Source organism: Protopterus annectens, chromosome 6.part0 (genome assembly GCF_019279795.1).
Source record: "Protopterus annectens isolate FY-2018-M chromosome 6.part0, PAN1.0, whole genome shotgun sequence".
Classification (NCBI taxonomy): domain Eukaryota; kingdom Metazoa; phylum Chordata; order Ceratodontiformes; family Protopteridae; genus Protopterus; species Protopterus annectens.
In genome coordinates, this window is record NC_056737.1 from 984,919,381 (window position 1) to 984,933,170 (window position 13,790).

Sequence of the window (13,790 nt, forward strand, 5' to 3'; positions counted from 1 at the left end):
CATGTCATGTATTAACTAGACTCAACAGAACTATTGTTGAAGTATGAGAGAATAGACTATGCACTGTAATGACGTTTTATGTATTAACTAGACTCAACAGAAGTATTGTTGAAGTATGTAATAAGAAAGTAGAAAGGAGCTTAGCAGTGTTAGAATATGATAGTTCAGTTAGCATGTACAAGAAGGAAGGAAGGAAAGAGACAAGATGTTCAATGTAAAGAGATTTATTAAAGTGAAAATGAACCATGTAATACGTAAGAGACTTAAAATATGTATAGTAAATAGTGACATTGCTGTGCTAAGGGGAAAAGATCCTACTAGTAAGTTGTGTCATTAAATCAGTTTGTTGAGAACTGGCATATGCATATATGTGTGTGTGTGTGTGTGTGCGTGTGTGCGTGTGTGCGTGTGTGCGTGTGTGTGTGTGTGTGTGTGTGTGTGTGTGTGTGTGTGTGTGTGTGTTTACATGTTATTGTTTGTCACTGTGCATGGAATTACATAATGTATTCTTACTACTGAACTTTGGAGTTGCTAGGGATCGTTTTTGTGGTTTATTAGGTATACAGATCTATGTTAATCACCTGTATTTTTAGCAGATGTGTTACAAATGTTTATGGGTTTACCTGATATATTTATACAGTTTGTTTTGGGGTTGCAAGATATCTGGTTAGTGTTCATTATTTTTACTTATCTACATTATTTGCCTTTGTTTCACTCATAAATTTCTTGTAGTTTCTTCTGCATTGTGAACAATTTCTATGTACTTGCATCTTAGGTGGGAAATAACATTATGGCATGTTCCATGTCTCTCTGCATATGGGTGACATCTCAGGTGTGGCATAATATTATGGCATGCTACATGTTGGTTTGCAAGACAGGTACATGTCAGGTGTGGCTTAACATTATGGCATTTTCCATGTCTGTCTGCAGGATGTGTACATCTGAAGTGTAGCATAACATTATGGCATATTCTATGTCTCTCTACAGGATGCGGACATCTTAGGTGTGGCATAACATTATGGCAAGTTCTATATTTCTCTGCAGCATGGGAACATCTCAGCTGTGGCATAACATTATGGCATATTCCATGTCTCTCTGCAGGATGCATGCATCTTAGCTGTAGCATAACATTATGATATGTTCCATGTCTCCCTGCAGGATGCATACATCTCAGGAGTAGCATAACATTATGGCATGTTGCATGTCTCCCTGCAGGATGGGTACATCTCCAGTGCAGGTAACATTATGGTACATTCTCTGTCTCTGTGTAGGATGGGTACATCTCAGGTGTCGCATGACATTGTGGCATGTTCCATGTCAACCTGCAGGATAAGTACATCCCAGGTGTAACATAACATTATGGCATGTTCCATGTCTCCCTGCAGGATGGGTACATCTCAGGTGTAACATAACATTGTGGCATCTTCCATGTCTCTGTGCAGTATGGGTACATCTCAGGTGTGGCATAACATTATGGCATGTTGTATGTCTCTGTGCAGGATGAGTACATCTCAGGTGTAGCATATCTATGGCATGTTCTGTGTCTCCACGCAGGATGTGTACATCTCAGGTGTAGCATAACTTTATGGAATGTTCCATGTCTCTCTGCAGAATGCATACATCTCAGGTGTAGCATAACATTTTGGCATGTTCCATGTCTCCCTGCAGGATGGGTACATCTCAGGTGTAGCATAACATGGCATGTGCCATGTCTCTCTGCAAGATGGGTACGTCTCAGGTGTGGCAGGCATGCCCCATGTCTCTCTGCAATGTGGAAGTGTTCATCTTTCCGTTGAGTTTGTGCATTGGAAGTACCACCACAGGTTTGCTGTGACTTTTGGCCACTGGGGACCTAGTTGTTTGCACAGTTACAGGAAGCATGGGGATCAGCTTAAAGTAACCTTTCTGATGTGCGTCACAGGCCACTAGTTTGGGGTGTGGATAATACAGAAATGCTCCATAAAACATACTGAATATAGCATGCATTTTATCGAGATTATTAGTAACTGTGAGTTTATAGAGAGACTGATAGGCTCCATTCAGTGATGGTGCTTGTCATATGGTGTAATAATGTACAGTGTAGAAAAGTAGATAAGCTGTCTGTTAGTTTTAAGTCGAGTAAATGTTTTAGTATACTAGAATGACAGATCCTTTCTGAAGTAATGCTAGTTATCTTTATTTATTTTGACAGCAGGTATTTCTGTAATGTCTTGCATGTTTTTAATCAGTGAGTAACAACTGTATCTTTTTTGTTTTAGCACTAGATTGGGGTGGACCTCGCCGGGAGTGGTTCGAACTGATTTGCAAAGCACTTTTTGACACAACCAACCAGCTATTCACACGATTCAGTGACAATAATCAGGGACTGGTGAGGAATGTTTCTATTTTATCTGTTACTTAGTAGTAGTTTTTGATTAGCCTCAGCGGTATGCTGGAAGTGTTACGATTGTGTGTTGCTTTAGAATTCCAAACTACTTCAGTTCTTTATAGTTTGTGTCCTTTTGCACTTTTCTTCATGTGTTTTGATTCTCCATGGTGAAATTGCACAGAGAAGGAACAGTAGAGCTGATGTCAGAGGTCATCTTCTGTGGATATGTTAAGATATGTCTTCTGTTGCCTTCACTTTGGCTATTTTGCTTTTCATTTCCCTGACGCTGGGGAACTTTGACCTCCTGCAGTGATGTCATACGGTGTCCAGGAGTGCACAACTACTCCCTGCTGCCACCATTTTCTTTCTCCCACTTGTACAGTTTGAATCTTGATGATTATATTGGTAAAGTTCTCACGTCAGGTGCCTTAAAATGCTAAGTGTTTATCTGGCCGTCATGTATCAAGTTCAGACCTGTACCATTATTCTCTGTGCTGCTTGAGGGAAAAGCAGGAAGTGAAGTACTGCCTGAATAAATGTGACAGCAAGAGCTTGTGACGGGGCTGTGAAGAGCAATTGGCTGTCTTATTCCTGTCCAAGACATAAATTGTGTAAATGGATTAAAAACGAATGTCCGTCATCTTAAAAAACAATCAAAGGGTTATTGACTTGTAGATTGTTTTGCATTCCTGACCAAAAAAAGACAAGAGACTGAAATATAAGCAAATAGTGACAGTAAAAACTGCCAGTTATGATACAAGTGTTGTTTGGCTGCACGGCAGACTAGTAAAAAGCAGTTGCTTCCCTCATTGATACCTAGGGAGTAATTGAAGTTTGGACTCTACAACAGTATTTCTAGAACAAATCCTAGCTGAAATTCAAAACATTAACAGTAAGGTGCACAGTTTTCTGTACCAACTATACTAACATCAGTGAGATATTAACTAATACCTTGGGCACCATCTTTGTCCTACAACAGAAAATAAAAGTGTTTTGAATGAACATTGTGGTACTATGAAGGAAAGTTGAAAATGCTAAAAAATTAGCAAGCTGACCAAAATGGATAAGGCTTGTAGGAATTGGTGAATGGGATCCTGGAGACTGATTGTGTGGTGTTTATGAAGGAAAATTTGATATCTTACAGGCAAGTCATATTACAGCTGAGAAAGAACATACAATACGTTGACAAGGGCACTAGTCACAGCTAGGGAATCTTTTTTTTTCCCAATTAGTAAACCTTGTCATAGTCTAACTGGATTGTGACACTTTTTATTTGAAGAGATGTATCTTGTCCCTAATCTGGAGGACTGAAAAAATATGAAGAATAAGAGTAAAACAAATTTTCTTTGAAAATGTCTTTAAAAGTTCAGGCACACTGAAAGTAAGCTCTGTTTCTAGTAACATTGCATGCGTATAAGCTAAGAAAGTTGAAATTCAGGATGTTGTACATGTTTTATTCAGTTCTTTTTCCTGCAAGGGACCAAAACTTTTACAAATCCAATATATGCCCTGAAATATATATGAGAGAATGCTTGTGAGGAGGTGAGTGGTGGGCACCTGCATGATTCAAGAACAAAGGGGGCATTCACAATTGTGGGCAGCACAGAGGTGCCAAATTCCTGTTGTCTTTCAAGAAGGTGCTGAAAAGCGTGATTGATAATCAGATTATAATGTCCTGTACGTAAGATTCCCTGAGTGTGCACATGACCTATTTTGGCTAGTTCAGAATGCCATGGAACAGCTACTTACAGGATACAGTACAACTGGTGTGATTTTGGCATACAGTGAGGCAGATGAAGAGGAAGAAATTAGAGCTTTGGCGAGAGAATCCATTTGAGCATTCCTAAACTTAGAGAAAGCATATGACAAGCCCCACGAAAGCTGATTTGGGCAATCCTGCAAATGGTTCAGTGTCCTGGAAGCACTGGTAGAAGGAGTGCAGGCTGTGTACAGTAACCGACTGACATAAATATGAACAATAGGGACACTCAGTGGGAGTGGGTTCATCTCTGAGAATATAGCTGTTCATACTGATGTTGGACTACATTAACAAACAGGTTAAAGGGGACATATAATCAAAACTGCTTTAAAGCAGGCACAGTCTCTAATGAGGAACTTCTGCAAATGATAGGGAATGCAAAAATGAAGGCACATGAGATGAAACTGACTGCCGGCAAGGTATTTGTCATGACAGCAAATGGGGACAATCAGAAGTAGCTGAAAATTGAGAAAATAGTGGAATAGGTTAACGGCTTTACTTATCTGTGAGGCGGTAGTTGAAGAGAAGGGAAGCCTGAATGTCAGGGGTTGCTAGTGCTATAGGACTGCATCCCACCCCCCAGTTGTGGAAAGAAAAAGAAAAAAAAGACAAAAAACAAATCTGGAATCTCGGAACTTCCGAGCATGTGCCGAGCTCGGCATTCCTGGAACTCACAGGGATCTGGACTGCTACAACAGCAGTCTGGAGTAGGAAGAAGGCATCTCTGTAGTTTGATGCCCAGAATTGTATGCGGTGATGACTGCAAAAAATGGAAGAGATCCGGACTGCAACATCTACAGGTTGGAGCCTGCTCTCACGAGGAAGAACGTTTTTTACATTGCTTATGGGGACGACTGGGGATTGAAGCTGCTGCAGACTAACGGGTAAACCAGGTACTGTATGAACATATGTATGTGTATGTAAAATGTCCCAATTGATATGTACTGGTGACTAGAGAACTCAGGATATCTGGTGGTGGTTAGAGAATACCTCAGGCCTGAATTCCCTACCCACCGTCATCTGTGAAAACTTTGCAGATTTTTGCCTCATATTTTTGTTCTGTTCTGCTCCTCATAAAATCTGTGGTTCCTGGATTTTTAATTAAATAAATAGTTGATGGTGCAGTGGTAGCATTGTTGCCTCACAGCTACAGGTTCTCTGGTTTGATTCTTGACTGGGGTGCCTTCTGTGTAGAGTCTGCATGTCCTGTCTGTGTTTGTGTGGGTTTGTTTTGGGTGCTCTGGTGTCCTCCCATGTTACAAAGACATGTGTCTGGAGTGTTTCTCCCTGGACCTCTGCTGAAAATTGGCATTTGTTCCAAGTCAGACTTTCCTGGTTAACAATGTTAAATAAAAATGACAGGCATTTGAATTTCAGACTTCATATTCTTCAGAAAGTACATGGTAACACAAAAACTTTTATTCTAGCAGTTTTCTAAGTTTATAAGATGAATATTTGAAAGTTGTCCCTATTTTTGGGACTGTATTTCCCCATTATTGGCATTGTCCAGGTGTTTTGTACTAAGAGGTTGACAGCTGTGGTGAGAACTGAATTCACTGACTATGTTTGGGGGCTGCATTCCCCCATTAATGGCTTTGTCCAGGTGTTTTTTGCTAAGAGGTTGACAGCTGTGGTGAGAATTGAATTCACTGAATATGTTTGGGGGCTGTATTCCCCCATTATTGGCTTTGTTTAGGTGTTTTGTGCTAAGAGGTTGACAGCTATGGTGAGAACTGAATTCAGTAAATGGTAGCCATTTAAGTTTGTCTTCCTCCCTTTCACAAAACAGCTGATATGGCATAGTGGTATGTTGCTCTGACTGTTTTGCACAGGGTCCTGGGTTCAAGACTTGGCAGTGAAATATATGGTGGTAACACAGTATTTTATTCCAGCAACTTTCCAAGATTATACAAGCAATATTTAAAATGTGTCCCTGGTTTTTGGGCTTTTGTCCCCCCCAATAAATTTTGGCTTTTTCCAGATTTCTTGTAGTGTAAAGTTAAGAGATACAGCTGAGTATCTAGTAGATTTTACAAGGAGCTGAGAGCTGCAGGGGAAGAGAAGTTTAGTGCTGCTTATGCGGAGTCTGCTTGCATTGTTAATAACACAACAGGTAGTGTACTTGCTTTTGATGCAGAAGGCTGTGGTTTCTACTCCCACAGTATGTAGACGTATTGCTGATACTGTACTGTGTTGTACTTTTACAGGGGGTGGATGCTGCAGTCCTGAGAATGTCCTCTTTGGTGGAGATACCTAGTAACTATGATCCTGTTATCAGTTTGTCATCCATTCCCTATTGCATTACTAGCTTATCGTTGTAACGGCAATTAATTTCTCAAGGGCAACAGGCACTTTATTTGTAGATTAAACAATGAAATATAAAGTTGTTTGCTAGCAACAACCTTTTTATTAGTTACAGATCTCTTTAATGTGGAATTATTTAGATGACTTTTATTTCTTCAGAGATTTACTGATACTGGTGGACTGTAGAAGTTTAAGTAGATTTTTATGATGGAAATGTTCTGAATTGGGCAGTTTTGCCATTATTGGTGCATGCATTTTATTTAATTGTTTACTAAAATATGTTCAAAATGATAAACTTAAAATGCCGTCTAACAACTGTACTGTATTATACAAGGAATATTATTTAATACAATCAGGAAAGTGTATCAATGAACACATGCATGTTTCATGTGCAAGGGGCCTATGATTTGAAAACAGACCAAAGTTAATCTTTATCTGCCACTGGCAAAAATTTACTTTCTTTGAATGTGAGTTTCAATGCTGTTTCAGCGAATGTGAGTTTCAAGGGCAGAGAAGTTTTAATACTAAGTTTATTTTCATTGTGAAACTGCATTGCTTTGTTTAGCAGATGTCTGTTAGTGTTTGTGCTGTAAAATGCAAAATAAAACTTCCAAATGAAATCCAAATCATCACAGAAGTAAAGCAGTATGCACATTACAGTGTTTATGGTAAATGGGATGATATAGCCAAGTTAATGGGACATTGGAATGGCTGCAGGGGGGAGGCTCCATTCGACCATGATTTTGTGAGGGGGAAGGGAGGCAAACTCAAAGACATCCCCTGCTGAACTATGCCTCTCAACTGTCCAGATTTTTGCAGAATGAATAGATTTTTGCTTCTTATTTTTGGTTTTCTCCTCATTAAATTTGTGGTTTTCTGGCAAATCATTTAGGAATGAAGTCAGTAAATAATGACAAACACTGAGTTTCAGACTTCATAAGCTTAAGAAAAGTACATGCTAAAGCAAGACCTGTTATTCTAGTACTGTTTGTATGTTCCCCCAATATATTTGGCCTTGTCCAGATTTCCTGCATTGAGGTTGAGAGGTACGTACAAATAAATCGCTTTATAGAATTAGGAATATCCAAACCTCTCAACTGTCCCTGATTTTGGCTTAAAATGTTGCTCTCCTCCTAATAATCCCTTCGCAAAATGGCAATTCTGGAAGAAAACGTGGGGGGTTGCATTTATAAATAACTGTAATCAGAGTTATAGATTACTTTTATTTCAGAAATGCATGGAGATTCTCTTATTTTGTCAGCTGCTCAAGTTAACAGTACTAATATTAAAAAGTGTCCCTTCTTTTACAGGTTCATAGCTTATTGTGTGGCAATTTTATATTTTTGCATCACATTTTTGGTCCGTTTTTCTGGCAAATTAGTGGCAAATCATTAAAGATTGAAATTCGCAAATAATGACAGACATTTGAGCTTCAGATTTCATACCCTTCAGAAAATTCATACTAATGCAAGACCTACTGCTATTCTATTATCTTTCTAAATTTATAAGAGCAGTATTTAAAAATTGTCCTTATATTTGGGCCTTTGTCAAACTTCTATGTATGCCTTTGTCCAGATTTCTTGCTCTGAGAGAGGTATGACAAATGTGTCAGAGCTATCACCGTCAGCCAAAGACATGTCAAATTGTGACATACTTGTTGTACCCCACTCCCCCATGTAGTGACTCTGGATGCATCCAAGCAAGGCAAGGAGCAGTTATGCAGTGTGTGTGCAGAGTATTCCCCCCATCCAAGGTAGACATAAGTACGACAATGGCTTTTCATCTGTCCTTGATTTTGCAGAATGCTCTGTTTTTCTGTCATATTTTATACTGTTGATTTATGCTTCTTATTATTCAGAAAATGTATGCTGTTGCAGTGCCCTGTTGCTCTGTGTTTACATAGCAATGCTTTAATGACCATCAGGTAAGCTTGTCTGAGATTGTAAGATACAAGTAAGCTTTAATAAGCATGCTACTGTTAAAGAATTACCAACATTGAAAGCCTTTTGTTGTTACCATGCAGAGAATATTTACATAACTAGATAATGTGTAAGCCTTAGGTATTGAAATGCATATGACAAGTATTTGTAATAAAAGACAGTATTACAGTATTTTCAGAAGCTCATTACATTTGTTGGAGACTTGCAGTCATCTCTGCAGGCTTTACCTATAAACTAAACAGAATGCCAATCTATCATGTGTGGTCCATAACCTGTGCAGTAATCCTTTAAGCAATTTATCTTGAGCTTGTTTCTTGTTTGCTGTTCATTTTTTACTTTGATCACATTTTCCCCATGAAACAAGTAGATAGTCTTCAGGCAGCAGGTCTTTTCTGTATAAGAAACATTTTTACAAGCGGGGGTATCACAGAGATTGCTACTTTCAGCTTGTTACTTGGTACTTTTATAAAGCTGAATATAAATTATAATTAGGACTGCAGTGCAAGGAGAAGTGGTTTAAGTTGAGTGCTGCTTGTTTTTTTAATACTTGATTTTACTGGAATTCCAGCAATGTATTTAAAAAGTAATTTATTTTTTCATGCCTCACAACCTTTTTGTTTCCATCTAAATATTGAGTAAGCTGTCATGCAGCCAATGCACTGAAATATCTTTTTCTTCTGCACTTCATTTTGTCTTGATTGGACTCTCATAATGACGGTTTGGCACCCAGGGCAGCGTATTTAATTAAAGTTCCAGTTGTTGTGGTTTTGAGCCTAGCCCCCCCCTTTCTAGTTGGCCAAACCCGTTCCCATTGGCCCCACCCATTCAGCTGTCTCCTGCAGCCCCCCTTTGATTTGAAGCCACTAGCCGCCACTGCTGAATGTAGAGGTCACAGCTTTATTAGAAGATTTGCAGCCAGCTAGCACAGAGTGTCAGGTGCAGTGTATGACAGAAGAATGCCAAAGAAGGTGAAAAGTAAGTTGCACAAAATAGTGGTGTGACCAGTACTAAGGCATGGAACAGAAACCTGGGCAGTGAAGGCAGTTCAGCTGAGGACGCTAAAGCTGATAGAGATGAAGTACCTGAGATGGGTGGTCGGATGCCCACTCTGGGACAGATACAAAAAATGAGGCTGTCAGAGCAGAAGCCCAAGATGCACCAACTGTAGAGAGTGTTAAAAAGAACAGATTATGGTGGTCCTGATACATGTGCATGAAAGCAGAAGACAATTTCATGAAGAAGCCTATTGGCCAGTGTGTGCCCCCCATAAAACGAAGCAGCCCTGGGTCAGTAAGGTACTGGCCAGCAAGAGTCCAGTTGCCCAGTTTGGGTTACCTGGTGTAGCACTGTTAAGTGAAAACTAGACATAAAAAAAAACAACCTGCCAAACATGAATTAAGAATTTCTATAGTCAGTGTAGGTTCACTGACAGGATGAAGCTTGGAATTGGATGACATGATGGTAGTGAGGAGGCTGGACATCCTAAGAGACAAGATGAAGGGACAGTGCAGCAAAGCCACTTGGCTTGTGATCCAGAGTCTACTACTCCGGAAAAAGACAGGCTAGAATTGGTGTGGGAATTGTAGTCAGAGAGAGGCTTAAGAGAACAGTGAGGGATGTAATCAGAAGTAGTGACTGACTCATGGCAGTCAGACTCTAGTGTATTGGTAGAGCAGTATTCATAATGTCAGCCTATCTCTCACAGCAGGGGTGGGACAGTGAGGAAAAGAGTACATTCCTACTGGGACCTACTAGATTAAGCAAGGCAACATGAATTGGTGTTGATGGGTGACCTGAATGCACATATTGGGACAGACAGAACAGGATACGAACACTGCCTGGGTCCAGATGGGTGGGGCAGCAAGATTAAAGAAAGAGAAGCCATTATAGACTTCTGTTTGGCAAATGGCTTAATTGTAACCAACAGATGGTTCATCAAGAGACAGTCACAAGATCACATACAAGAGATGGACTTCCTTCTAGTAAGGAAAGGGCAGTTTGATGGAATCCATGATTGCAGTGTCAGCCCCAGTGAAGCAGTCAGCCCACAGCATAATCCACTGGTTGCAGCAGTCAGTTGCAACCAGTGGTCAGAGGAGACTCTAAGGTCAACAGAGACCAGGCTTAAGACCTGGAAGTTGACTAAAAGAGAGAACAATAGTTCAAAGAATTACTCTGGGTTTGTTCTAGCATCTGAAGAAGAAAAGGAAATAGGTGGAGCTGAAGAAGAATGGCAGTGCCTCAAAACAGCCTGTGTGAGGACTACAGATATGCGGCTGAGCCAGGTATGAAATAAGGTACATAAGGAAAGCTGGTGGTGGGATACAGAAGTCCAGGAAGTCATCAAAGGATAGAAGAAGTGCAGGAAAAAAATGAGAGATAGAAAAGACAGACCAGGCTAGGAAGGGGTACTGGTTGGCTACAAAAGGGAGTAAAAGAGGAGTTGCAATAGTAACAGGGCATCAGAGGCATTCTACCAGCTTCTGGAAAGTGACACAAAGAAACTGTATCAGGTTTCAAGACAAAGAGGGTAGTCAGACACCCTTCATAAGGGAAACCATCAACAACAGGACATCAAAGGCAGACAAAAAAGAGTACTTCCAGCAGCTTCTGAATGAAGAAAATCTCACAGAAGTTGTACGGCCCCATACACATTCTACAGTGAAAGAAGAGGATCCCACAGAAATTGTACAGCCCCATACACATTCTACAGTGAAAGAAGAGGAGGAGCCCACTATAGAAGACGTAGAACAGCACATAGGAAGGTGAATTCAGGGCAAGAAGCAGGCTCAGATGAGGTCACACTGGAGCAGCCGTAGGTCAACTGGTGCCCTAGGCAAAAGGGCTCCATGGTGCCCTACCACCATTATCTGGTGCCCCCATCCTGGTCTAACTACATTAAATAAATACTGGAAAAGTGCCCCTGCTAGAGCGGCGCCCTAGGCGGCCGCCTAGTTGGCCTATGCCTAATCATTCCCCTTCTCGCTCAGTATCTATCATACCTGGTCACAGCAGGTATGATAGATACTGAGCGAGAAGGGGAAGGATTAGCTCCAGAGGGTTCTCAGCAGTGTGAAAAGAAAGACCTATACCAGATGACTGAAGAATAAGCATAATAGTGCCACTGTTCAAGAACAAAGGGGATATCCACAACTGTGTGCAGTATAGAGGTATCAGACTCCTATCACACTACGTGAAAGTCCTGGAGAGGGTAATTGATAAAGTAGTACACAGGCTAATAGAAAGTGAGATGGAAGAGGAACAGTTAAGATTCAGATCTGAAGGCAGCACAACTGACCCAATGTTTGCAGTGAGATAAATACTTGAGAAGAAGCTAGTGATGAGGAAAGAGTCCAACTTGGACATTCCTAGACTTGGAGAAAAAGCATATGACAATGTCTCGAGAAAGCATATAACATTACTTCAAGAAAGCTGATTCAGGCAGTCAAGTGGGGGTTCAAAGTCCCAGAAACATTGGTAGAAATTAGTAAATGCTAAGTACAAGGACCCAGTGATTCAATTATGAGCAATGTTCGGTCTCACAGAGAGGTTCTGTATGGGAGTGGTGTGCATCAGGGTTCAGCTGTGAGCAAACTGCTGTTTATACTGGTGATGGAAACAGGTAGGAGGAGCGAGATCAGCAAAGTTGCTGTATACAGATGATGTGATGTTACAGACTCTGAGTAAGATATTCAGCAAAGGGTAGGGGAATGGAATGCAAAATTGAAGGCACATGGGATGAAACTGAGTACAGGTAAGACAGTTGTGATAGCAGCAAATGGGGGAAATCAGAAGAAGCTGAGAATTCAGATAGAGTGAAAAACAGTCAAGCAGGTTACAGTTTCAAGTATTTGAGAGGTGTGTTGAAGGAGAAGGGAAATCTGAATGAGGAGGTCAAAGGTATGTATGTATGTATTTATTTTTGTATTTGTTGAGCAGGTTAGTCTGTCTGGGCAAAAAGCCCTTTTTCAGAAGAGTACCGAGGAGATAAGTTCCAGTGTAGTATCAGAGAGCTGCAGACTGAGCAGAGTGTCAGAGATAGTGTATGACATAAGAATGCCAAAGAAGCTGAAAAACAAATTATACAAAACAGTAGTGCAACCAATATTACTGTGTGGTACAGAAACCTGGGCAGTAAAGGCAGAGCACTTCAGGAAGACAGAGGTGATGGAAATTAAGTGTCTGAGATGAATGGTAGGATGCCCACTGTGGAACAGACGAAGAAATGAGGACACAAGAGAAGATAAAATAGCTTCAGTTACAGAAAAGGTGAAAGAGAACAGATTACAGTCTTCTGGGCACATGTCCAGAAAAGCAGAACTCAGTCTGGTGAAGCAGATTTGGGACAGACTGGAAGAGGGCAAGAGGAAACAAGGGTGTCCAGCAATGAAATGGCTGGATTGTATGAGAGAAGACCTGTGGCAGTCAGGCATGTGTGTCAAAGAAGGTAGGAGAGTGGCAATGAATAGAGAGAGATGGCAGTGGTTGACGCAACACCCCAACCCCGCATAGAAGATGGGCAAAAGGGGGGCTGATGATGATTTGGAAGAGAGACAGAGAAGGCAAGAGTAAATAAGGATACCCAGCAAAAAGGTGGATAGATTGTGTGAGAGAACACCCGTGGCATTCAGGCATGACTGTTGAAGGTAGAAGAGTAGCACTGACTTTAGAAAGATGGTGACAGTTGACATGACATCCCAACCTCATGAAGACAAAAATGGGAAAAAGAGAGTTGATGTTGCTGAATGAGTGCATAAAGTGGAAACACTGGGGAAGGTGGAGTGTGGGTTTAATGGTGGAGCAGTGTTGCAGTGGGTCGATACCGCCACTTTGAGTGAATATCTGAGGCACGTGCTGATGGGTGTCTTGGGTGTTTGACTGGATGGTCTTTTACCAGCTCTTGACAGGATAGGATGGACATAATGGTAGGTGGGTGATGAAGAAGATGTATGTTACTGATACAAATGTTGAGTGATCAGTCAGTTTGCTAAATAATTAAGCTATTTCAAGATGTAAGGTATCGCCACAGGAGACCTGTGGGGAACTCTTTAGAGCACTTCCCATAGCCTGAGATTAGCTGAAACTTTTATGTATTGTTTTCACTTAAAAGAATACTTTGAAACATGTGCATATTGAATGCTGACAAAGCTTAATTATATGATCAGCCAGTGTAAAGTGAGGCAACTGATGGGGTTGGCCTCTTACTGGGGTGAAGCTGGCAGATGGTTTGCTTCCAGCTGCAGGGTTTTTTTAAAGGGCCAGATGTGCACTTTGAAGTACAATAGGCATGGCCCAGTTGATATGTGAAACATTTCTGGATGGATACCGAATGATATGTTTTGGTATTTGTCCGTTTGTGCATTGTATGCTAGGCTTTCCAGTAGTTAATGCCAGTAGGACTTTTAGAAAGCCTTTTGTA

At 40.8% G+C, this 13,790-nt stretch overlaps 1 protein-coding gene across 2 annotated transcripts in view; it reads left to right on the forward strand.

Annotated features, from left to right (window-relative positions):
• AREL1 (apoptosis resistant E3 ubiquitin protein ligase 1) overlaps window positions 1-13,790 on the forward strand; it is a 1,112,453-nt gene that overhangs the window by 778,873 nt on the left and 319,790 nt on the right. For both annotated transcript variants that reach the window (XM_044074621.1, XM_044074622.1), the window contains one exon: window positions 2,259-2,368. In XM_044074621.1, the coding sequence (XP_043930556.1) occupies window positions 2,259-2,368 (110 nt within the window). The remainder of the gene's footprint in view (window positions 1-2,258; window positions 2,369-13,790) is intronic.